Source organism: Chanodichthys erythropterus, chromosome 8 (genome assembly GCF_024489055.1).
Source record: "Chanodichthys erythropterus isolate Z2021 chromosome 8, ASM2448905v1, whole genome shotgun sequence".
Taxonomy (NCBI): Eukaryota; Metazoa; Chordata; class Actinopteri; order Cypriniformes; family Xenocyprididae; genus Chanodichthys; species Chanodichthys erythropterus.
This window is the reverse complement of record NC_090228.1, coordinates 16,246,565-16,270,561: the sequence shown is the minus strand read 5'-3', so window position 1 is coordinate 16,270,561 and position 23,997 is coordinate 16,246,565. Positions and strand designations below refer to the sequence as shown.

At 38.9% G+C, this 23,997-nt stretch overlaps 1 protein-coding gene across 1 annotated transcript in view; it reads left to right on the top strand.

The window, feature by feature from the left end:
• snd1 (staphylococcal nuclease and tudor domain containing 1) overlaps positions 1-23,997 on the top strand; it is a 185,511-nt gene that overhangs the window by 151,181 nt on the left and 10,333 nt on the right. The window contains exons 18-22 of the mRNA XM_067392060.1: positions 5,888-6,029; positions 19,360-19,483; positions 21,092-21,161; positions 22,347-22,460; positions 23,704-23,907. Of these exons, the coding sequence (XP_067248161.1) occupies positions 5,888-6,029; positions 19,360-19,483; positions 21,092-21,161; positions 22,347-22,460; positions 23,704-23,907 (654 nt within the window). The remainder of the gene's footprint in view (positions 1-5,887; positions 6,030-19,359; positions 19,484-21,091; positions 21,162-22,346; positions 22,461-23,703; positions 23,908-23,997) is intronic.

The window sequence follows — 23,997 nt, the reverse complement described above, 5'->3', positions numbered from 1 at the left end:
GGTGTAGTACAGTGGTGCTTTACAGTCATATTAGCATAATGTTGTTTTTTTTTTTTTCTCTCTCTCTCTCTCGCATTATGCTTGCATGCATTTACCTGGAAAATGCGTGCAAGCTGTCGCTGGTAGTTCTCATCTTAATGCCTCGGGATTGATATGTGGAATTGCTTGGGCACTTGGAAGCATTCAGACATGTTAACACATCAGCTACATTTAGACATGGAGTTGAATGCGTGAATTGTTTGTGGGTGGGACTAAACTCCTTCAGACTAAAGAGGCTTACATACTAAAAAGCTATTTGGATTTCAGAAAGCATAACTGGACCTGTCTGTTTTGAAGTTTCTCATTGGGCAGTGAAAGTCTATTCATATGACATGATCATTGAAAATCAGTATATTTGCAGTATAAACATACTACTAATACCTCCCAACATGCTGTACACTGGTACACCAGCCCCATTAGTACTTGGATACATCTCCGCTCTCAGTAGCGAAACAGTTCTTGTCATATACTGCGGCATGTCCTGCTTCGATGTAGGCATGTGCTGGGGTCAGAGGTTATAGCTGTCAGATGTCAATCAAGAGGAGTTCAAACAAGCAAAGCTTAGTGCTGTTGTCATTCATGGATCTTTTCACATTGATTTACTTCTTTTCTCCCCCTCTCCCCCCCAGTCCTCTGAGGGAGCATATAGTCATGCATGTTAATCGGCTTCACGTTTTAGTTGCAAACAGAGTATGGTTGCGTTCCGTCATGGTCTTCCTACTTTATTGATATATTTAAGCAGTGTCAAGTAAATTATAAAGTTTGTATAGTGCTTTTCACAATACACATTGTTTCAAGGCACTGGAAATCAGTGCATATTGACCAAGAGCAATCATTTTATTCTAGAAGGATTTTCACTTTTTTTTTTTTTTTTCATAAATGGCCACTGTAGATTACGCCTGAGATTAAAGGGAAAATTGTTTTATGTAATGTTTAATTTATATTTATTCTAATTCTAACTTTTTTTTTATTTAACTTATTTTAATAGCATGTGTAGAACTCTATAATCAAGGGTTTCAACAATATTATATTTAGGTGGATTGGAGATAAATGTCACTTTACCTATAGACCCCTTAATCGCCTACGTCACTGTGACGTCACCGCTCTAGCTGGAGGCAAAACATAAGGAAGAACTCAATGCAGCCGCGTTAAAAGTTTGAGGTTTTGACTTTAAAATGTCGTCTTGTTGTGTTTTTGGCTGCCAGAATAGAAGGAACAGCACTTTTGGTTCAAAACTTTTTGGTGAAGTTTTACCAGATCCCGGCAGACATTCCTTCACAGAAATCAAGTTGACAATTGTGGTTAAATGAAATACGGCGTACAGCCTGGACTGACACGATCATAAATAATGCTCATGTTTGCAGTGCACACTTCATATCAGGTCAAATAATCGATGCATATGTAATGGTTTGTTGGTTTTATCTAGTACAAATCAGCAAGTTTCTGTTTTATAGGTGAAAAGTCGCCGACCTTCAGCGCACTAGCTAGCTTAAATGTTAAACAAACATACAGCGATAGATGTGTGTGCCATCCGGTGTCATCCTTTGAATGGTCTCTTAAAATAATCCACATTGTTAGCCATAATCATATTTAGCCCAGCGTTAGGTTACATTAGACAATAAGCCTTGACAAAATTCCCCGAACCACCAGAAAGTAATTCATATGTTGTCTAGGAAATGTCCAAAACTTAAGTTAATTTACAAAAATAGCTGTCACGGTCCCGCAGAGTCAGTGACTGTACATATTCGGACAGTTCTGAACCACCTTCTGCATCCATGTTCAATAAATCCCTCCTAAAACATGCTAGCTTACGCTTGTCAACATTGCATCCAGCGTCTCTTTTTGCCTCCAGCTAAGCCCCGCCCACCAGGAAACGTTGCAATGTTTACAAACTTTTAAGGGGTCTATAGGGTCACCAAAATGAGCACTTAATTTTAGGGTTCCACCACACCTGAAATCCTAATTTAACTCCTGTGCAGGCTTGCCAATTCATTTATCTTCTGCAAAACATGCACTCCAAAAAAAAAAAAAAAAAACTTTTTCAACTTTTTTATTTTTTCACATAAAACTATCTGGAAACAATAATTAGTGATGCCATCATGAAGAACGCAAAAGGACTGACAACCTTTTCTGCTCCGATCGTTCTTTTTGGTCGTGCTTGTATCTATATCCAGGTTGTGGCATTTGTATTGTATTTCTGCAGTCGATGAATCATTACTTTGATAATGCATATAGACAGCATATCCATCTGCAGTTGGTTGTGATGATTCTGGTGTAAAAAAGCATTGGACGTAAAGGCATGTCTGTCTTATTAGTCATTCCATACTGCTAATGGCTTCATCAATATGCACAGACGAATCGAGCAGACGGACATCATGGGTCGTAGACCTTAATTGACTCAGCTAAAACACCCTGATGTGTTCCACCTCTCCGATTACCAGTCAGTTTTCCTTGTGGGTCCTGTATAGCCCAGCACTGCATAAGCCACATATTCAGCTGTGTTTGGGGCAGGCCAAATCCCACTCTGTGGAAGGAGATATGGTTGTGTATCTTCTGAAATCCATCTGCAGACTTTTTCTTGTCCTAACCTTGGTAGATGTTTAGCAGTTTCCAAGTGTGGTGGACGGCAAACTTCAGGCCTTCTATTTTATTTCATTTAATGTTTAATTTATTATGTTTTGTCATTTACCATACACATTATAAAAAAAAAAAAGCCATTGATATATGTTGACCTTGAGTGTGAACTTGACCTTCAGCCTCCACATCTCAGTCAAAATCTGTGGGTTTCTAACCGGTAGAGAGACTGATAAATATGATACCTGGATATTTTTAGGATAAAATTTATATTTAATGAACATTCTGTTTGAATGTCATGGAAAAAAAATGGTTTCAGGTGTTTAATGTTAACTTCAGTTAAGTTTCTAAGTGTTTTTCTCCAGACGGCTGGATAGATTTACTGAAGTATTTCCCTCATTTGGAAACCTGAATTGTTTCACTTTGAAGAACTAAAGCACTGCTAGCAAAATATTCTCAGTTTAATAGACCATCTGTTTATTCCTATACTTGTTCTGTAATATAAAAAAAAAAAAAAAAGTTTATCTTTAAATATACACTGCTAATGGCCAATGAACCTGAGATATTTCCTGGCATACAATGCCCCCCCCCCCCCCCAAAAAAAAAAATTCCTCCCCTTCATTGAATTCACATCTGAGTATTCTAAGTATCCAATTTATGCACCAGCTCCTGAGTTTAAGTGGATGTGATGTACAAAGAATGCTGTGTGTGCGTATGTGTTGGATGAGTGTGCCGTGCCATTATGTCTCACACAGAAGTTTCAGAAAGAGCCTTCTCTTGAATTAATGAGCCTTTATTTCCAAAGGTGCCTTCACTGTGAATATAATGAATGCTAAATTGATTTACCAAGTATAATTTGATTAATAATAAGCATGGCTTTTTAAAGCATTAATAGATGGCAAATGAAAGGCATTTTATCAAAAAAGCCGGATTAGACCAAGTTTTACCATCTTTGTTTTGTAGGAAAAAAAAGACCGCCTGGTTACCTGCCTCAGGTGCAATGACTTATGGGTATTGTAGTTGCAGTGCAGCAGTGTTTGATGCATATAACTCTATTGGATGTAGATTAATTTGGCAGGTAAAGTTCAGTGTGTTCCGGTATGAACTGGGACTATACGTTTGATTCTTTCCCTTTGGCCCTGTGTGTTTGTGTGTGTATGCGCTCTGGGTGTTGATGGGGATTCGCTCTCGCTGGGCGGAACACACTCTATTGGAATTGACACGCTGTCACCTTTCATCAGCATTTGGAACGGCCCCCTCCCCTGAACTCGGTGTGTGAGAGATGCAGTTTTTATGAATGTAACTCTGCTGTATCTTTAGTCCCTGAAGAGAAGTCTGACCTCTCCTTGAGTGCTCAACACAACAGGGACAGACACACTAACATACTATTGACAAAAACTGCTGCTTCCAATGACTTATACTACAAATAATAAAGCAATAAGCCACTAAATAGCATGCATTTCTGTGATTTCAACCAAGGTAATGCCCAAAACATGTATTATAATTGTTTAAACTCTCAAACTTTAGAAATCCGACAAGCAAAGATTGGTTCATAGTGGTTTTCAGGCAGGGTTTAACAAATTAATGTTTCATTAGCAAAACTAGGCAATGAAGAAGCTTTTGTTGTATTCATTTTGAATGTGTGATTTATCAAAATTTTACCATTGTTTCAAACGGGGCTTAATCAGTCAGAGTTTAGAGTCTCTCATTAGCCCATGTTAGAGGTTTTCTCATGTTTCTGCTTCTAATGTGTTTTTTTTTTTTTTTTTTGTCCTTTGAGGACTGTTGTTAATTTGCAACAAAGCTGTCGTTTCATTCGTTCTGTCTCTCACTCTGTCACACTTGTTTTTTGTGGCTTATTGCTATGGATTTAGGCCACAGGCAGCTCAATGACAGAATACATCACAAATCCTTTCTCTTCATGACCCCGCCCAGCAGCAGTCATATACCTGCACTCATGTGGAACAAACAAGAATGGTTGGTTGCTCACAGAAGGTCATTTGCCCAGGGTGCAGTGTGTCTCTTTGAGTCAGAGTGCGTGTTTGTGGCTTCTTTTGTGCTTTTGCAGTGGAGGATACGTGAGAGTGGGTTTTTGCATATGTCCGCCTGTTCGCGTGTCTCAAGTGCCCTTGCCTCTGTGGTGCGTGTCAGAGGTCACATGGCCACAGGAAGCACAGAGTCTGCGCTGACGGCGGTGCCAGAAATGACATTGTGACAGTCGGCATGGTAACAAGTGTTGACACTTAATTCTGGGTGACTGCAATTGGTCCTGCAGGTTTGGTTATAACTTTGTTTTACTGTGCCAGGGCACTGTGGGTAGTGAGGTTAGACTTAACGCCCTTGCTGTGGAGTGGTTTGTGGAGCGTGACATGTTTAGATCTTCATTAACCCTGCCGTTTTTCCCCAAGGAATCATTTTCCTCCATGTTCCCTTGTTTTTGTCACGCCTCTGGGGAAATAATCGGATGTAATTGGGTAGTTTGTCCCTGTAGTTTATCATTTCGTGGCTCACTTTTTTTCTTTTTTTTTCCCAGTCCTGGTGGTGGTGAAATTGGCTTTTAAATGTTGGTCCTGCAGTCCTGGTGGACATAATTAGCTAAAACCAGCATTGTGAGGAAGCGCATATAAAAGTCTGGTTCATAATTAGCTTCCTCCTGCTCTCCGGGAGAAGGAAAAAAATGGAATAATGGGGAAAACTTCAATAGCCGATGAATATAATTTGCTAATAAAGCCTCCAAACTGAAGGGACAGTTGCGTAAGAGCCTGATAATTTGTTATGTTTGTATTTCATAATAGACTCAACCCTCAGCGCTTAGTAAGCAAAACAAACTGCTTTCAATGCACGCAGGGGCTCTTTTCTTGACAATTCATAACGCATTGATAAAGTAAAACTTCTCGCCCTTCGTTTTGGCACAATGCTGAAATTCATACTCAAATTTATGATTTGCAACAGCAAGTCTTAATGAGCTCGCTCTTTCTTCTTGATGCTCTGCCCTTTGTCTCTTACGGCTTTGCTCAAATCTAGCCAGTACCGCCTGTCATCCATAAAGTGCAGAGCTCAAATGCAGCGTTCACACTGATGCCAACAGATGGGACCACTCAGATCTGGTTCAATCTGAGGTGTTAATAGGTTTATGTGAACATGAAATCAAAATGAACCCCATTTACTTCATAAACAAAGTAAAATGGGTTACAAACACTGTTGCTTGTTGACTTTGGTGCATTGGTAATTTTCAGATCCTGTTTTAAACTCTGATAAATTTCTGTATTAACAGCTCTGGGCCAATTACGAAGAGAAACCAAAAGAAGAGGTGGCTCAGCTCCCAGAGGAGAAAGAACGTGTGGCGAAGTACAGATCCGTGTATGTCACCGAGATCACAGATGGAATGCACTTCTACGCACAGGACGTGGAAACTGGTGAGTGCTGTCCTCGTTTCTAAAACCAATGCAGAAACAGTTGTCATGGTCCAGTTAGCCCCTGCTGGTACATACTGAAACTACAGACAAAATCTTTCTCTATTGATGGCCATTGTAAAATAGCTTTATAGTCTGGTTTTATATATATGTCATTTATTTATTATATCTTTCTCCATCTTTGATGTCATGGCCCAAACTTAGTCGCTAAGTGAAGGATTTGGATCTCTGCACATTCTTATCAATCAGTCGATATCTGTAATTTAATTGTCCTGTGGCTCCGGGGGGGTTAGCAACATGACTTTTATGGATCAGGTGATTGACTTGAAGATGTAAACAAAAAAACATTCTGTGCCCATGAGCAAAGATGGCAGAATGCAAGTCACATTTGTCTGCAATTGTGAATGGAAATGTTAATGGATGGCGTTCTACTTGGATTAAGCAGTGTCAGCAGCAAAAAGCCTTATGAATCACATAATTTAAATTAGCTTCCTTTTGTTTTGTTTAAATGACAGGCTCTCAGGGTTTTTACACTAATGGGCATCTAATCCAACTCCATATTCAACCAGGCATGAATATGACATCATATCTGAAGGGCGTTCTTCAGACTCCAGATATGATTAGTATTAAATGTAGCCGCTCCATCAAACTCCAGTTAGGTAACATTGCAGGTTGTGTTTGTTGCCCTCTAAATGCCCCAAGTGATCTCACTGCTCAGTGTGATAGCAGCTAGTCATTAAACATGACATTTAAATTCGCCCTTGGTAGTGACCTAGTCCATGATGGGGCCAACTGTCCTGTGATTCAAGGAGCTGTTTTAGTGAACAAACACACATTTCGTCCCTCTTCCGTTCAGATTCACACATGATCACAAACCTGCATGTATACACACACACACACACACACACACACACACCAGTAGAAGATCTTAATTATGCAACCCACACTGTTGTTTGTTGCATAATTAGGGTCTCTCTACATGTTCCAGTGGCAGACTTCATTGGCAGAACCATAAAATTGACTTTCATTGTCTCTTAATGCGTCTTAATTTGCAAATTAATTAATTTGCATGAATTTATAATAACTGGTGTTGCCAGTAGTGTTACAATCCCATCGCTTTTAGTGTGCTGTTTGGCTTCAAATAACTCAATCTTAGAAACCTGCAGGTGAAAAACAACTAAGGGAAAACATTAAATAAAAGAGAGATTCTGTACCCTCATCTGTTTATCACTTTAGTTCCTCAGATGACCTTTAACCCCTGCAGACTGCCCTGAGAGGAAGCGAAGACTGTTGTGCCATGTCTAGTAACCATCATAACAAATGAATACCAGCAGCAAGTCATACACACACTCACTCAGTTCTTTGTGAAGTAATTATTCAGGTTATCTGGTTAGCTGCAGGAGAAAAGCAGGTCACACCAAATATAGTGCAAAAAATGTAGGGAGACAGGAGATAGAAAACAGGAAATAGGTGAGGAAGTAGTGCGAGAAGATAAGGAAGAACGTTGAGCTGAATATGCAGTATGTTTGCAGCTTTGCACTGTTTTGGATTTTTTTGTTGCGTTTCTTTTTTTAAGGGCTTGTGTTTTTTTTTGTTTTTGTCAGATGAACCAGCAAGTGTGCATCTTTTCTTTTGTTTAATTGGCCAATGTTTTTCACTGAAAGGATTGGAAATGGAGATGGAGAGAAAGAGAAAGAGAGAGAGGGAGAGAGAGAGATGTGCTCGTTAGAGAAACAGGATTGTTATTTTCAGCTGAAAGTCATTCCTCTTTCTCTCTCACACTCTCTCCAAACTGCGTTAAGGAGGTCTCATTCCTTGTAGAGCACTTCAAAGCGGAGCCCTATAAAAACCTACAAGCCAGTCGCTTTGCAAATTCATTACCGGTTTCTCACAGCAGCTTCAGAAAGACAGGAAAATTCAAACAGGGCAGGCAAGATTTTCATAAACACTTTGAAGACGAGCCTTTTGATTATGACATAACTTATGTCTACAAATTCCATATCTAATAATTCCACTTTCTTCCTTTATGGTGGTCTTGCTGAAAGAAGCATTGGAGTTTCATATTTGAGTTTTCAAAAAATTCTAATAGAATTTAAAAAGTCGTCATGACTTTGAGATGTCAGATGAAAATACTGTGGATCTCAGGGCTTCATGTAAGTGTGTGATGTATGTGTGTGTGTGTGTATTAGTGTAACGGTACATGTATTCATCCCGAGCCATCACGGATCGGTGAATAGTCAGATGATGAATACAGTCAATCCACACTCCAATCCAGAAGGGGGTGTATGCGGTAATGCAACAATGTTTGCTAACCGCCACGTGAGGAAAAAGGAGCAAAAGAAAAGACAATCTACGCAGACATCCAAAACGAGCTCAGATGGCACGCAAGAGACTGCTAGAGGCCTATAAGCTGAGTTTCGATACATTTTTGGGACACGCTCCACATGGAAATGGGATGGCAGAAAGCGGCATCTTGGTGGTTTTCTTTATTTTAAAAAAGCACAATGACAACATCATCCAGATGTGCCAATCACCGGAGCTAGGCAGAAAAGGACTACAGGAGTGCAAATCTCTGCATAATTGTTCATTATTCTATTTATTTTGTAATTTTATAACACAAGATGTTTTGTAGCTGATTGTGACCAAATAACTTTTTTTTTGTTTTGTTTTTATCAGCCCTACAAAAAAAGACCTATGCAAGATTGAATTCTGTTTACAGCTTAGTGCTTCATACACTAAAGGAGGCTGTACTGTGCCAACTACCTCAGGGGGGACTAAATGCCGCTAGGTGGAACAAACTGTAATTTGCACTAATGTCCTTTCAAAATAAATGAAACATTTTTTGCCACTTTAAAACAATGGAAGCTCTGTGGCACTTTAACATTAAACACCTAAGCTTTAAAGAGGAAAACAATTATATGAAACTCTAACGCTTTTTTCATCAAGGCCACATTCATAAGCTTAAAAAAGAACAGGACAGTCATCGTTGCATCATTGCGATTTTGATGACCTTCTTAAATTTTTCATGTTAATTTTTGCCATCAGTAATAGGAAATTTTCGCTATTAGTTGACACCAGAGACAATGTGAAAAGAATATTTTGATCTTTTCAGCATTTGATGTGCAGATAATAGTTGACCCTTACCATAGTGTCTGTCGAGTTCATTGACTTGTTTTAAAAGAAATGAAGGTTCTCAGATAAAAATTGTTACATTCAGTTCACAGATCCGCTAGTCTGTGCCAGTAAATGCACAGCTATTTCCTGCAGCTTAACTCTCAATCCATGTTTTCTGACGACTTCAAATCATCTCTAAAAAGAAGTGTGGAGTATTGCAGCATATCACACTGTAATTCAATCTGAGCACATGTCTGCAATATGTGTTTTGCCACTATCATCATTTCAGTGTAAATGGTAATCAAATCAAGTTTTGACAAAATCTGAACATGTCTGCAACCTCTGCATAGTTATTTTCCCCAGCGAATCAAACTAAGGCTGTTATACAGAGATGTGTTGACTGAAAATAAACAGCTCTGATTGATTTTGTGGTATCACTGGGCTGAAGCTGCCATCTCTTATGAGCACTGCGCAGTCTGCGGTTAATGCATGGCTTGACGCTGTGATGATCTCAGCTCACGACTTCATTTAAAAGACTCTAAACACCCACAAATCGCCCTGATAACATCTCCAGTTTCCAGCACCCCATGCGGAGCAGGGAAAAGCTTGCGCGCGCTGTCTCTCTCTGTCTCTATCAATTCTTTTCCTTTTCTCTGTGTTCTTTAATTAGTTAGATTTAATTACTCAAAGTGTGGGATCAGTAGTGAAACGGAATTCCTTGGGCAAAGGAACGTTTGTGTGTATCTCCAGAGGCCGTGTGTAATTTCTCTCTAGGGTGGGGGTGCTATGTAGTTGTGTAACTGAAACCTCAGTAAAGTAATGAACACTTTCAGTTACCCGCACTGACAGATTAGATTCGGCATTAGCGTCAGCAACCACGTCTCCAAAAGACGTATTAGCTGCTGTTTGTCTTCAGCTGGTGGAAACTAATTCATAACAGAAGTGGGTTTGTCACCTTGTGTAGATATTTGGGAGTATAATTACGTGTCAGTTTGCAGTTAGTATAATGTATGAATGACAGGTTTGTCTCCTGTCTTTATTTTTCCCACATGCACTTGATCTGTCATTAAAAAAATGGAAATATCAGAGAATTTGACTATTGTTGTTTTCAAAAAATTTGTCAGATTTTTGTTAGTTTTTTTTATTGCTGCATGCAAGTTTGCAATATTTTTTTCCCTAAATGTTTAAATATATTGTTTATATATTTTTATTTCTATTACTGTATAACAAAAATATTTTATATGGCTTTTACTTTTTTAGCCATGCCTTAAAGCTGTTGACAGTGTGCGGCCTTTGCATGTTACATTTTTCTTTTATTTTTAATTTCATCAGATATTTAAGATACAGAGTAAAGTTAAAGGGTTAGTTCACCAAAAAATGAAAATTCTGTCATTTATTACTCACCCTCATGTCGTTCCACACCCATAAGACATTTGTTCATCTTCGGAACACAAATTATTTTTCATAAAATCCCATGGCTCAGTGAGGCCTCCATTTAAAGCAAGTTAATTTACACTTTCAAATGCCCAGAAAGGTACTAGTTGTATTTAAAACAGTTCATGTGACTACAGTGGTTCAACTTTAATGTCATGAAGCGATGAAAATACTTTGTGTGCCTAACAAACAAAATACTGACTTTATTCAACAATATTTAGTGATGGGCGATTTCGAAACACTGCTTCATGACGCTTCGGATCTTACGAATCTTTTGTTTTGGATCAATGGTTCGGAGCGCGTATCAAACTGCCAAAGTCACGTGAACCATTGAAATTTCAAAACAATCACGAGTCGACATAACGAAGCCTCGTTTACTGAAATCAAGTGACTTTGGTGCTCTGAACCACTGATTCGAAACTAAAGATTTGTAAAGCTTTGAAGCTTCATGAAGCAGTGCTTTGAAATCCTCCGTCACTAGATATTGTTGAATAAAGTCTTTATTTTTTTAAATTTTTTTGGCAGACAAAAAGTATTCTTGTCACTTCATAACATTAAAGGAACACTCCACTTTTTTTGAAAATGACCTCATTTTCCAACTAGAGTTAAACAGTTGAGTTTTACCGTTTTGTAATCCATTCAGCCGATCTCCGGGTCTGGCGATACCACTTTTAGCATAGTTCATTGAATCAGATTGGACCATTAGCATCTCACTCAAAAATGACCAAAGAGTTTAGATATTTTTCCTATTTAAAACTTGACTCTTCTGTAGTTACACTGTGTACTAAGAACGACGGAAAATTAAAAGTTGTGATTTTCTAGGCCGATATGGCTAGGAACTTTACTTTACTGCCGTACCATGGTTAAATCCTTGCCTATAACCTGCAGAGAGACTGTAATACTGTACATCTGTTTGATAATTCTGGTTCATGAGTGTCTTGGGCAGTGGTTGTATTAGTTTGGCCAGTGAGGGTAGGGAGGCCGTCTCTGGCACAGAGCTTAATGACTGGAGTGGTTCCCTTACCAGGTGCCAGTTTATACTCATCCACCACCACTCACCCCTCCATGCAACAGCTGTTTTACACCTAATGAAATCCAGCCCACATGCCTAATGGGGGGGGGTTCTTTTTCCTGTCTCTCCTTAATTTGTACTCACTGTTCCAAGAAACATCAACCACTTTCTGGTTCTATTTATTACCTTACTGTTGGTCCTCTGCAAAGCAATTCTTCTTTTTCGTTGGTTGCGCTTCACAAGTGGAGTGACTGGAAACGATGCTTTGATATTGATTTAATTAAGGGGGGTGAACGCTGGTACTTTGTATTGATTTCAGCGCTGGAGGGGAGTCTGTAGGCGTGGAGGTGTGAGCCGCAGTGTGAAGCACTCTTGATTAGCACTCGAGTGTAGTCTGAACATCTCCTGTTTGTCAGGGATAAACCCTTTTCTGTAGATTTATACGAGGCTTTAGGTAATTGTGTCTAATGTGGTTCAAGAATTTTTGCTTTCCCAATATGTTAATTGGTAATAATCTCCATTAGGAAATGTATTTTATTGTATAGAATAATAAATGTCTTTATTATTATTATGAGTATGATTATTATTATTAATTTTAATATTTACTAATTGTCTTTTTGTTTTTGTTTTTTGGTTTTGTATAATTGACTTTAGTGTTGTTGACGCACACCCCAAAAAAATCAAAAGAAAAAATAGTTTATGTATTTATAAAAAAGTTTAAAAATTAAGTGCATTAACATATTAATACAAATCAAGTACAATTTTACACATAATTCTTATTGCCATAATGTGTCAGGCTTTTTTTTTTTTTAACATATACATTTTTATAATACTGTAATACTGTATTCAAAGCCAGGTTTCCTCAAACTCTTTTGGCTTTTTGAAGCATTATTGTGGATTATTGAAGCTTTATAAGATTATGAAGCGGGTAACAAAATGGCCTCTTTACTTTGACCACTTTTAAAGAGGCAGAAACCAAAAAGGTGCCTGGAGCCACTGCAGAGCTTTATGGGTATATTTGTAAACTTGCAATCAAAACGCAGAGTCAGTGTCTCACCACCAGCCTGTGCGATGGGAGGAAAACGACGCAGGTGCTGCCCCTGCCCTTTCTTCACAATGGCTTTGAAATCACATAACTATAATTTAGCACTGGGCACTGATTGCTGTGAAACCGCTGTGCCGTCTGTACACCAGAATGGGGTTCATTGTGCACAACCCTGGGATTGTTGTCTATATCCCTCTTTATGTGCGCCTGTGTGCATGTACATGTGTTTGTCATGTTTTTTCTAGTCCCAACGCTGAACAGAAGCTTTTAGTATCTCTGCCTCTGTTTGTTTTCCCTAATGTAATGCTATAAGCAGCTGGAGGAGCATGTAGATGTGCAGTGGGTGAATCTTTTCTCATTGAGGTCGCTCCATCTGCTTTTCACCTCATTCCCGCCCTGTCTCCCGCTCAGAGTCAATCACGAACCCCGGGAGGGGAGGTGAAATTCTTTAATACTACCCTTATCCTTGCAGAACGGGACCCCGTCTACCCGCCAATGAATGTTTAATGAGACGAGCGGACAGGTGGGCCAGCCCACGTCACCACGTGCCGCCCTGGTGTCAGTGTGAAATGTGACTTTGTCCTTAAGCTCGGCGTGGGCTGCCGCTTTTACCTGGAGAGGAAGGAAAGGAGAGAATGAACATCACTGTTTGAAAGAGATAAAGACGTTACTGCAAATGGCTTTGAGAGAGAGGTGATCATTGGCTCTTTGGCAAGTGTGTGCTTGTTTTTTCTTTTCTCTCCGTGGGTGGCATTCCTTATACTCGTGGTCAAATTTAAAAATTAAGCTGATTATAACAGACAAATGTTCTCACTATTTGTTTTTCCTGTCATACACATTCTCTCAATGTGTCATATTTGTTTATTAAATAATTTAGAAATGTTGAACATGCCTCATGTTTTATTATTAATATTTAATGATATTTAAATAATTTATTTAATCATTTTAATTTTGCTTAATTGACTTTCTCCCATGTCATGTCATGCACAGGTCATAAGTCACCTGAAAAGAAAGAAAAAATGCATTTAGCTCAAAGAAAATGAAGCCATTTATAGGAACATTAAGTTTTTTTAATTAAACATTTTCATAAAAATTAAATTCAACTCCCACGTAATTCTTATTGTGATAATGTGCCTGGAATTTTTTTTTTTTTTTAAGTCTTATAAAAAATGTCACTTTTTTTCTTGAGTTGGGGTTGTTTGCAGATTTTGTGCGAATCACACTACATGCTGTATTTATGCATAGGAATTGTGGCTGAATTTCTGTTTAATGTGGTGATTTGGAGACATCAGTATTAGTATTGTCACATTTCTTTAGTTTCGTTCCCTCTGGGAATCGTTTGATGGAATAATATCTCAGTAACGTTGTTAAGTCTAATCGTACTTCTCTGTGCATTTTCAAATGAGTTGCTCTCAGCTTCTGCCGTAGCAGCACATATAAATACAATTTAAGGAATTGTGAGGGCGAGTCGCTAAGGTGTTCTGAGTGCTTTTTAGTACATTGTGGTTGCTTGGGTGCTGCTTAGGGCATTGCAAGGTGGTTGCTTAAGTCAAAGAAAGTTCACCCATACCTAATATGTATATACGTCATATCGATATCTATAGATATCAATGTAAGTCAATGGGATTTTTTTTTCTTCCATCTATTATGTCTGCCAGGCAAAAAATGGGAGTCTTATCACTCAGAAAAAAATAACAGCACACCTCTTATCAAGCCATAAGGATGTAGCATAAACAACGTGGGATGAGTTAGTTACTGTATTTCAAATCTCTAATCCCGAGTATGAACCATAATAATAGTGAAGCTTTCCTTAGCAAACACAATTAATTATTGGATGCAGAAAAGCAATGAACATGATATTTGTTGAAATGCTCTCCTGTCTCGGTGGCATTGACCTTTCTCTCCGTGGATTTCTCTCTCTCTCCAGCTGTTGTTTTCAAATGGTGTAAAAAGCTCAGAGTGAGAGGTTGATCCCACTTGGTTGCATTGTGGGTAACGTGAGGTAGGCGTGGAAGTGTTTGACCCACTGGATGCGATTTACGGTAGACTCGTCTTTCTAATGCAAATAAACGCAGGTGTGGGATATTTATAGGGCTTTTTGCAGCTATGCCATGAGTGTACAAGCGGTGCTCATCCCTCATAGCTTGTAATGTCAAGACGGTGTGTTATACGTGAGGAGTGAATCATCCGCATGTAGAGTAACTGAGATGGAGACCTTTAAAATGAACCAGAATTCTTGCATTTTTAATACATTGTTGTAAATATTCGCAGCTTAACCTGTGAATCTTTCATCTGCCAAACAAGTGATTATTAGTGATCCAAATAAAATGAAAATGTGAAGGAAAATGAAAATTCTGTAGTATTTGTATGTATAAATATGTTATTAAACTTAATACTCAAATAATATAAAATACAATATTAAATTAATATTAGTATTATTCCAGTAGAACATGGCGCTAACAAAGTCAAGGTCATGGGTTTGATTCCCAGGGAATTCATGAACTGATGAAATGTCCTTGAATGCAATGTATGTCTCTTTGGAGTGAATGTAAAATGTAAATTGGGGAATATGTCATAAACGAGAAGTAATTTTAGAATGCAAATAGATAACCTATATGTGTGGGAGAGAGAAAGGCATTTTTCATGCAGAGAACCTTTGACTTTGGAGATTAAACATTTACATTAGCTAAGAGTCCTTGACAGTCCTGCTCACTGTGTTATCTGAAAAGAAAAGGTTTCATCTCATAGTTGACTTTTTCAGGCTCATCTGTGAGCTCCCACCTCATGTCCTCTATAATGCTCACTCGTCCCTCATCAGAGCAGGAGGTGAAGTCCAAATCCGTAGACACGTTCAGCTTGTGCTAATTAACATTACACACTGACCGTGAGCTAGCTGTGCACAAAGCACGATGCGCTGAAAACTCTCACACGCACAGTCAGGGGAGTGTTGCAGATTTACAGTAGGCACTAGAGAACACGACCCCACCGTAATTAAAGCTGAATCCTTCATTATATCCTCCAGTATATCAGCTAAGGAAGATGTAATGAAGCATACAGGGAACGTAAGCAGGGCTGAACACCTGAACCCGTACCATATGGAACACTGCAGGTCTTGTTAGCGTGCTTCTAGATCAAAAACACAAACTAACAGTACTTCCTCCTTAAGTTGACGAAGTCTCCCTAAGAGTTCTGTTAGGTTGCTGATTAACATAGAAGTATCATGGTATTTAGTGTTTTCCCGCACATCATTAACATGTTTTCTGAAGAATATACCATATTATGGCTGCAATAAAAGATTATTTTGATAATCGATTAATTTACTGATTTTTGGAGCGGTTACTCGACTAATCATCGATTATTACACTGATTAATCAGTATGCTTTGTTCGATTATTCCACTTGCAATTACTTGAAATACTGAGTTATACTTTAACTAATAAATAAAACAAGGAAATCACTTCAGCTTTTGAAAGTGTATTTTTAATTACTTTGTTAAAAATACTTTTAAAATGATTGGTGCTGTTTTTATTAAGTCTGGGAATTGCAATAACTTTTTAATGAGTAAAAATATGAATATGTAAAATTGTGCAAATTTTTTGAAAAATGCTCCTCTAGATTTCTGTTTTTTAACAATCGAGTTTATGGTCTTTGGCTTTCCTGAGGTAAATGTAACATTTTGTGACATTTGTTTGCAAGCTGTTTTATTGACGTCTATCTGTGGTTGAAACTCTGATTAAGTGATTGCAATACAGATGTACTTTATCTTTCAACATACTTTTGATGTTCATTCATGTTTATTTTGTGCTGTAATAGCAGAAAAGAGGAACAGTGATCTGTCACGCCACATTAAAGAGCGCCAAAACCACATGTATTGTTTGAATCCTGTAGTAAAATTGACAATTTAACCGCTGAGACTTTGTTTTATATCAAAAGTAACCTGATCGGTCTCATCTGTCAGCACGTTGTCTGTCCTTTTTGCTCTGCGATGTATCTTTCACTGTGTGTGAAGATGGACGTGTGGTTTAAGAACAGTGAGTTTGTTGGTGGCTCTGCATGACAGCATTTTTTGTAGTTATGCTAAACGTTGCGTTTGTTTTATGTTAAACTCCTACATTCTACAGTTTCGTTTGCACTATGCACTCTGAAGCGCAGTGTGTTCTTCTATAGGATTGGATTCAGGAGGACTGTATTGCAGTATTGTGCTACAGCGCCCCACTGGTCAAACCACGTTATTGCAGGCCCTTCAAATAGGTCAAATGAGATCAAGACTTTTCAACAACAAAAATATTTGTCGACTAATCGTTTCAGCCCTTTACCATATCATGTAGGCTTGCTGCGATAGTCTGTTAACGCTGTCACCAGCCGCAACACAAGTTACATTAAAAAATTTTGCCCTAAAATTTCCACACAGTCACATCCCTAATATCATGTAAATGCCTTGTACATGTACCATGGTATATCTTTAATATTACTATACTCTCACAGTACTACTTAAAGTCAGCATGAAACGGAAATTGTGATCATCTTTCCTTCCCTGAAGTATATCCAAGTGAAACTGCTTCTTGAAGAATAAAAATTTGGGGGCGGGACTTGGATTTTGCCCTTCACAAATTGATTGGATCGTTGGATTGTTGTCATTTGCACACGTCATCAGAGAAGATTTGTCATTGAGGAGTAAAGTTAATCTTTTTTCTTTAAAGATTACAAATTTAAAAAAATATGTGCATGGATAAATCACTTATAATAAAAACTAAAACATTCCATAAAAGTGATTAGTTATTAAAATATTAATTATAAAAATAATTTTGATTTCATGGTGAAAGTCTTTTTATGAATGTTCCATAAATGTATTCTCCCTTGTGTATTTCCAAAACCATTTTGTTTTTTCATGGAACACTAAAGGTGAATTTTGAGTTTTTTGAAGCCAAATAATAGTTTTGAGAGGTGAATTAATTACTGAAAGCCTTAACGCCTTCTGTAGTTTTAATATCATATTTGCCACCTTCTAATAGTGCCATCATTAATTATGTTTTGTCATCTGATGAAGGATGAAATTTGACATCTGTAACCATTTTCGATTCCTTCAGCAGTGTTTGGAGTGAGTTTTGTATTCTTTGAATTATATTATAAGCCAGTGCATTAATTTTAATTAGCACCCATTGTCTATAATAGAGACTTTTTCTCTGCCCGGTCCATGCGTTCTAATTGAGTGCTCCTTAGATTAATTGGGTTAAACGCGCTGCCTCCATTAAACCTTTATAACGCGTACGGAGGACACCCCCCTTCCTTATTTATTATTTAGCGAGCTCTCGCAGGGCTGGAAGTGGGGCATGGATGAACGAAGCCGGGGAACACTCTCTTGTTGCCCTGCTGCCTGGGAAGAAAATGCAAAACTTTTTAAATTAGTTTAATAAATCAAGGCTGCACGTTCAGCTGTCATCTGACACGCTACTCTAGCCACAGTCACACAGCCACGTTCTCCCCCTTCACTTCTCAAAAACTGCTGCCTCCTCAAAACGTTGCTAATATCTCTACTGTGCGAAGATCAGCTGAGAAGTTTGTGTGTGTGCGCACGTGTCTTCCCATATGTGCTAATTAACCGTTTAGCAGGCTGGATGCTGGTGGGTTAGCCAATAAAATAGAGCATTTAAGCCGCACCCCTTTTGGAAATCTGCCATCACATACCCTCCTGCGCCCATCACACGTACACAAACATACGTTCACACGCTAACGTTGCTCTGTTTGAGTTGGCATCATGCTAATTAGCTGCATGCAGGCTTAAGGCTGCTTGAATGTAGATTTACGCTACGTTTTAAACGCTCTCTCTCCCCTCGTTATCCTCGTCTTTTCATTTAATACATGTAAATATTCCGATGTTAGCAAACCTTTTTCATAATAGCCCCAGTGACGTCGGAGGAGGGGGGCGAAAATGGAGCAGCTTAAGACAGGCCCATTAGTTGGCTTATTTTAACAGCTTTCCTGCAGGGATGTTTGGTGTTTGTCGCACATTACAGCTCTCGTTCTCTTTTTCTCTCTCTCTCTCTTCGCTTTGCGCACTTACAACATTATTCATGCCTGACTGTGGGGCCATTTTGTCACATTTCCATACCCCAGCAAACCCCACACCTCAGCGATTATACTGATTGCTCTGTTGATGAGAGAAATGAATGAACAGCTGAAAGAGTCTGGCTGGAAAAAAAAGTAAATATCTATAGTGGGCGTTCTCATTAAAAAGGCCTTTAAAGCCATTTTGATATTAAAACCTTACTGGCCTTTGGTTGATTTGAGAGCTTGCTTGGGTCACACGTCCTCCCTTCAGCGGGTTCTAGTGCGTTAGAGAGGCGAGGATTTGTGGGTCTTAATCCAATATTATTTCCGTATTTGCAACAGACCCCAGGCCCAGCAAAAGTCAATGGACGTTGGTTGTCAACAAATGAATGTAATTTAGTATCTGCTGTCTGGCTGAGCAAGTGTAATATTATGCTTTTCCTCTCCAGGGCTATCAGGGCTGCTTTGTTGGAAAAATGGTGTTGGCAGAGGCCAGTCACTCACAATTCCTCGTCAAATCGGCCCATTATGCTATAAATCATTCAGTCACTCGATCAGGATGATTCTTGGTCTTTGAACGTGGAGCCAAATCAAGTCACGCAAGCCTGTTTCCAGACTTTCCTGAGAAGTGTGATGGTTTACAAAAAGATGTTTACCTTTTTGTTGTCCTCATCTCTGCAGGTACTAAGCTGGAGAACCTGATGGAGAGCATGCGAGGAGAGATTGCAGCCCAGCCTCCAGTGGAAGGATCCTTTGCCCCGCGCAGAGGGGATTTCTGCATCGCAAAGTTTGCTGACGGAGAATGGTGAGAGCCCAAAAAAAGTCTCCTAATGGCTTCAGCTATAAAAGCAGAGTTTCCTGGTTTAAACCAAAGACCTTTTCATTTATTAATGTCTTTTAATAAGTAAATGTAATAAAATATTTGTCAGAGATGCTGTGCAGGATGTTCTTGTCTGGTTTTGAGAGGTAAAGATGAGTCATCTTGCTGATGTGGGCAAGTGATTTGATGTTAGAAATGTACTTACATTAAAAAAAGTAGAAATGTACTTACATTAAAATTCTGGCACATAATGTTTTTTTTCTGGCTGAAAAATTATTTTTATGTTATGGCTGATAACCAATAAATGGGCAGCATCACAGTATGATGCACAGTATGAAAGATGGATATTTGCTCGTTTTATTACTTTATGGTGATTTTAATGATTAATTTTAAGCGAACATTAGATTAAACAGCAATTATTATGTATGTCAAATTGCATTATAAAATAAAATATTAAAGGAAAACTCCAATATTGGGATAATTTTAGGAACATCTATAACTGCATCCTTAGTTTATGAAAGATAACTTTGGTGAATAAAAATTGAAAGCAGAAAGGTACCATTTCTCAGCAAACTATTTTCACAGGGACTGATTTACCCTCATATTTATTGTTGAAATCATTTTATAGTTAAACATCTGTTGGTTATAAGTATAATCTGCCCTAGATTGCAGGACCTTGGACTGCTCTAATGAGTTCTTCGTCCATTAGGGAGTCTGGAAAGCTTATATTGTCCTCTTGTAGACTCTGAACAGGCTGCATCCTCAGTGGGGCGACTCATTATTCAAGCATCTGCTGGTGTTTTTCTTGATGTCGTCTTGCTCTTTTAAAATCTCAATTGAACTCAATTGAAGAAGTTATTCTTTTAATGTTAATTGCCTCTGAGAAGTAGGTTCTCTAAATGTTTGTTGCTAACAGGCACTTTCTTTACATCCCAGTCGGCTTTGGGAGGCTGTGTTTTCCCAGAATGCACCAGGACAGTGTCATTCTGTGGAGTAAGAGCTCATTAAGTCTGTGATATGCAGAGAGGGAGGAGACAATTCCGTCTGCAGCCAGCAGAAAGCGCATGGGTCCCTGGATCATGCGGTGGTTTTGGAATGATTGAGGTGTTTTAGCATAAGTAGATGGTTTGGAATGGGCAGGGGGTCTCGAGTGGGCCGGAATATCTCCGTTTGATTAGATGAGAATGGAAACTCTTCTTTGACTTCTCTTTTGTTTGAGGTGTCCCGCAGAGCTTTGAACTGCTCTTTATGAATATGAGAGGCTTCTTGAGTTTTCAAGGCATGAGGTTATGAATACAAGATCAACTCTCTCTTCTGACCCATAAAAGATCAGCCTGTACTTTACAGTTAGGTGCACAAAAACATTTACCTTTTCTAAAATGGGGTGTTTTAAGATGACTTATACTCCCTATTTCTATCAACAAAGTGCTGGTAAATTGGTGCCATGCAGTGTATACCAGTGGGTGCCGTTTGATGGCAAACTTTTTCATTAAGATGTCCAATGCTTTTGGATTGAACTGCTGAACCTGTTTTTCCCTCTGATCTGTGAGTGAAAATGACACTTTTCTCCTCTATATCTCTCTCTTTCTGTAGGTACAGAGCACGCATTGAGAGAGTTGAATCTCCAGCAAAAGTTCACGTGTTCTACATCGACTATGGAAACGTGAGTATCGGCTTTGCGGGAAGGTTGATACGTAATCTGGATGTAGCTCAGCATCTCCTGAGTGGAGAAAAAAGGTGCTGACTGATGAATGTTCTGAATTGTGTTTAAAATACTGCATCTGCTTTCAAAAGCCAGCACTGAATCCATCATTCAAAATGCCACACGTGTGGAAAACAATTCCTCTCCATACCTTCAAAGCTGCATTGGCTAAAATGCAGAATAAATGTGGTTTTGCAAGGAAATGATGTTAGTAAGTTTAAAAGAGGCTTTAAGAATGCAGTACCCGGCATGCTTTGCTGTTTCTCTGCCCAGGGCGGAAAGCTCCAGGCCAGCACAAGAGAAAAGATGCATGTGATTAAACATTTCTCACACAACAGGCCTTCTCTCACATCTCTGTATTCTCTGTGTCTTCCTTCTCTTTTCACAGACTGTGTACCTCTTTCTTTTCTCTTTGCCCACCTGCTCTTTGTTCTGCATATCTTAACCATTGGTGCAAGAGCATTGAGAGCATCTTTATCAATCTCTGCTAAATCTTAAGGAACAGATCTTATGCCCCATCAAAAGTCTATGGCTTAATAAATGCTCTTTCAGTCTTTGGTTTGTGATATTGTTTCATATAACAATCTGACAATATAGTAACAAAACGTAGAGGAAGTAGCAGATCTTAAATTCTGTGTTCAAATACTTCTATGTTCACCATGTTCATGATATGTGTTCCTGCTGCTCATCCTCTGAAATATTGCTGTATAACCCCCCCATACAGAACAAGCCAGTCTTTTTGCTTTGTATTTTCATCTGTCTTCTGTCGGTTTGTCCCTCTAGTCTCTCTCTCTCTCTCTGTCTGTAGTTCTTATTCTCTGTATTCTCTAGCCTTTGCTCGAGTCTGTGCTAAGCAGATTCTTTAGCCTGCTGTGTTCACATGTTCTGTTCTGAAGACACATGACCAGAGCGCTCAACTGCGACCCAGTAGAGAGAGAGTGTGTGTGTCTCTCGTATTGTGTTGCTGGCTTTGAGTGTGGCATGTGGAGGAGTAAAGAGTTATCCTTGACTTTGCTTTTATCTGCTGTGCTGTGCTCACACCTCCTCCATTTAATGAGGACCTTGTACAGGCAGTCGGTGTATGAAAGAGGTATGAAGTCTGTTTTATAACACAACAATGTGACAATCTCTCTCTTGTCGTTTCAGAGAGAGATATTATCCTCCACACGTCTTGCAGCCCTTCCTCCAGCCTTCAGCACGCGTACACTTCCTCCACAGGCTACAGAGTACGCATTTGCCTTCATTCAGGTCCCACAGGATGTAAGTTAACGTACTAAAACGTCCATACACACATTCCCATGTGATTCATTGTACACCATGACCTTCAAACAGGCCCTGTAAGACATAGAGCATGCACGCAAAAGCTAGAGTCACATCCACATTATAAAAGAGAGGAATTATGAGTCACCTCATGCTAGTTTAGCTCTTTTGGATATGTTTGGAATGTTCTGCAAAGTATGCAATCTTTCTGCATATAATGGCTGTGCGACACTAGACTGTGTGATATTATATTCCACAATGCAAAATAAACCAGAAGCAAGCTGCTTATTTATCAAGCTTGTTAATAAATTAATATAAAAATAAAACTATAATTATAATTATACAAATGTAAAAAAAAAAATATATATATATATATATATATATATATATATATATAAATTTATATAACTACTAATTAAATATGAAATAAACAATCAAAATAAGTACTTGATGAATTAAATATGCATGCAATGAGGTCATGTGACTTGTAATAATGTAGCATACTACTACTTTTAAAGTAGGTTGTCTTCAGTGTGTTCTTCGTAGGAAGCAGTACCATAGAATGGCAATATCCCAAATGAAGCCTTTATGCTAGTTACGCGTTGTTAAATTGTGTGACGAAATGCATACAAGGGAACATTTTCCGCCAGGTCTGCTTGTGTGTGTAGATGTGTGTTTGTGTGTAGGTGTGGCATCATGCCACCTGCCCTGTTAATTCTGCTGTTGTTTTGTGATCTTTGAGGTAGGCGCATTGTTCTCTCTCTATCTCTGTCTCTTTCTCTCGTTCTGGATGGCCTCTGTATCTCGTACCCCCACCATAACTCCCCCCAAGGGGAACATGCTCTGAGGTTGCCATGGAGACTGGGTTGGCTCACAAGAGCAAACTGTGTGTGTGAGCAAGAAAGATCAGATCTGTATCTCTCACCTCGTGCATTGAACATTTGTGAAACATTGTGTTGGTGTAGAGGTATTTTGATCTCTTCTTTGTTTGCAAATCTACATTTATCATTATCGCAGTACTTGTGTGTGTGTGTGTTTTTGTGTATAAGTGTGATGAATGAGCAACTCTGGAGCTGGAGAGTTTGAGTGATGGTGTCTGATTGGCTCATAGCACACACTGAGGACCTTGGAGTGTCTATCAATAGCTTGTGTAGTAGTGTGTGTAGAGGGTAGTTTGTAGAAATGAAACCTGGTTTGGGATGGATGGATATGTGACATGTTCTTATAATTACCCCACCCGCAGGAAGACGCACGGGCCGACGCTGTGGACAGTCTGGTCAGGGACATTCAGAACACACAGTGTCTGCTAAATGTGGAGTACAGCGGAGTCACCTGCCCGCAAGTCACGCTGCAGTTTGCTGACTCTAAAGATGACGTGGGTCTGGGTCTGGTGAAAGAAGGCCTAGTCATGGTGGATGTACGGAAAGAGAAGCACCTCCAGAAAATGGTAAGTAGATCTAAATACAAGAACCCAAATAGTAAGTGTTAGTAAGCAATAGGCAGCATTAGCTTGGTCTGGGTTATATCATAATCTGTG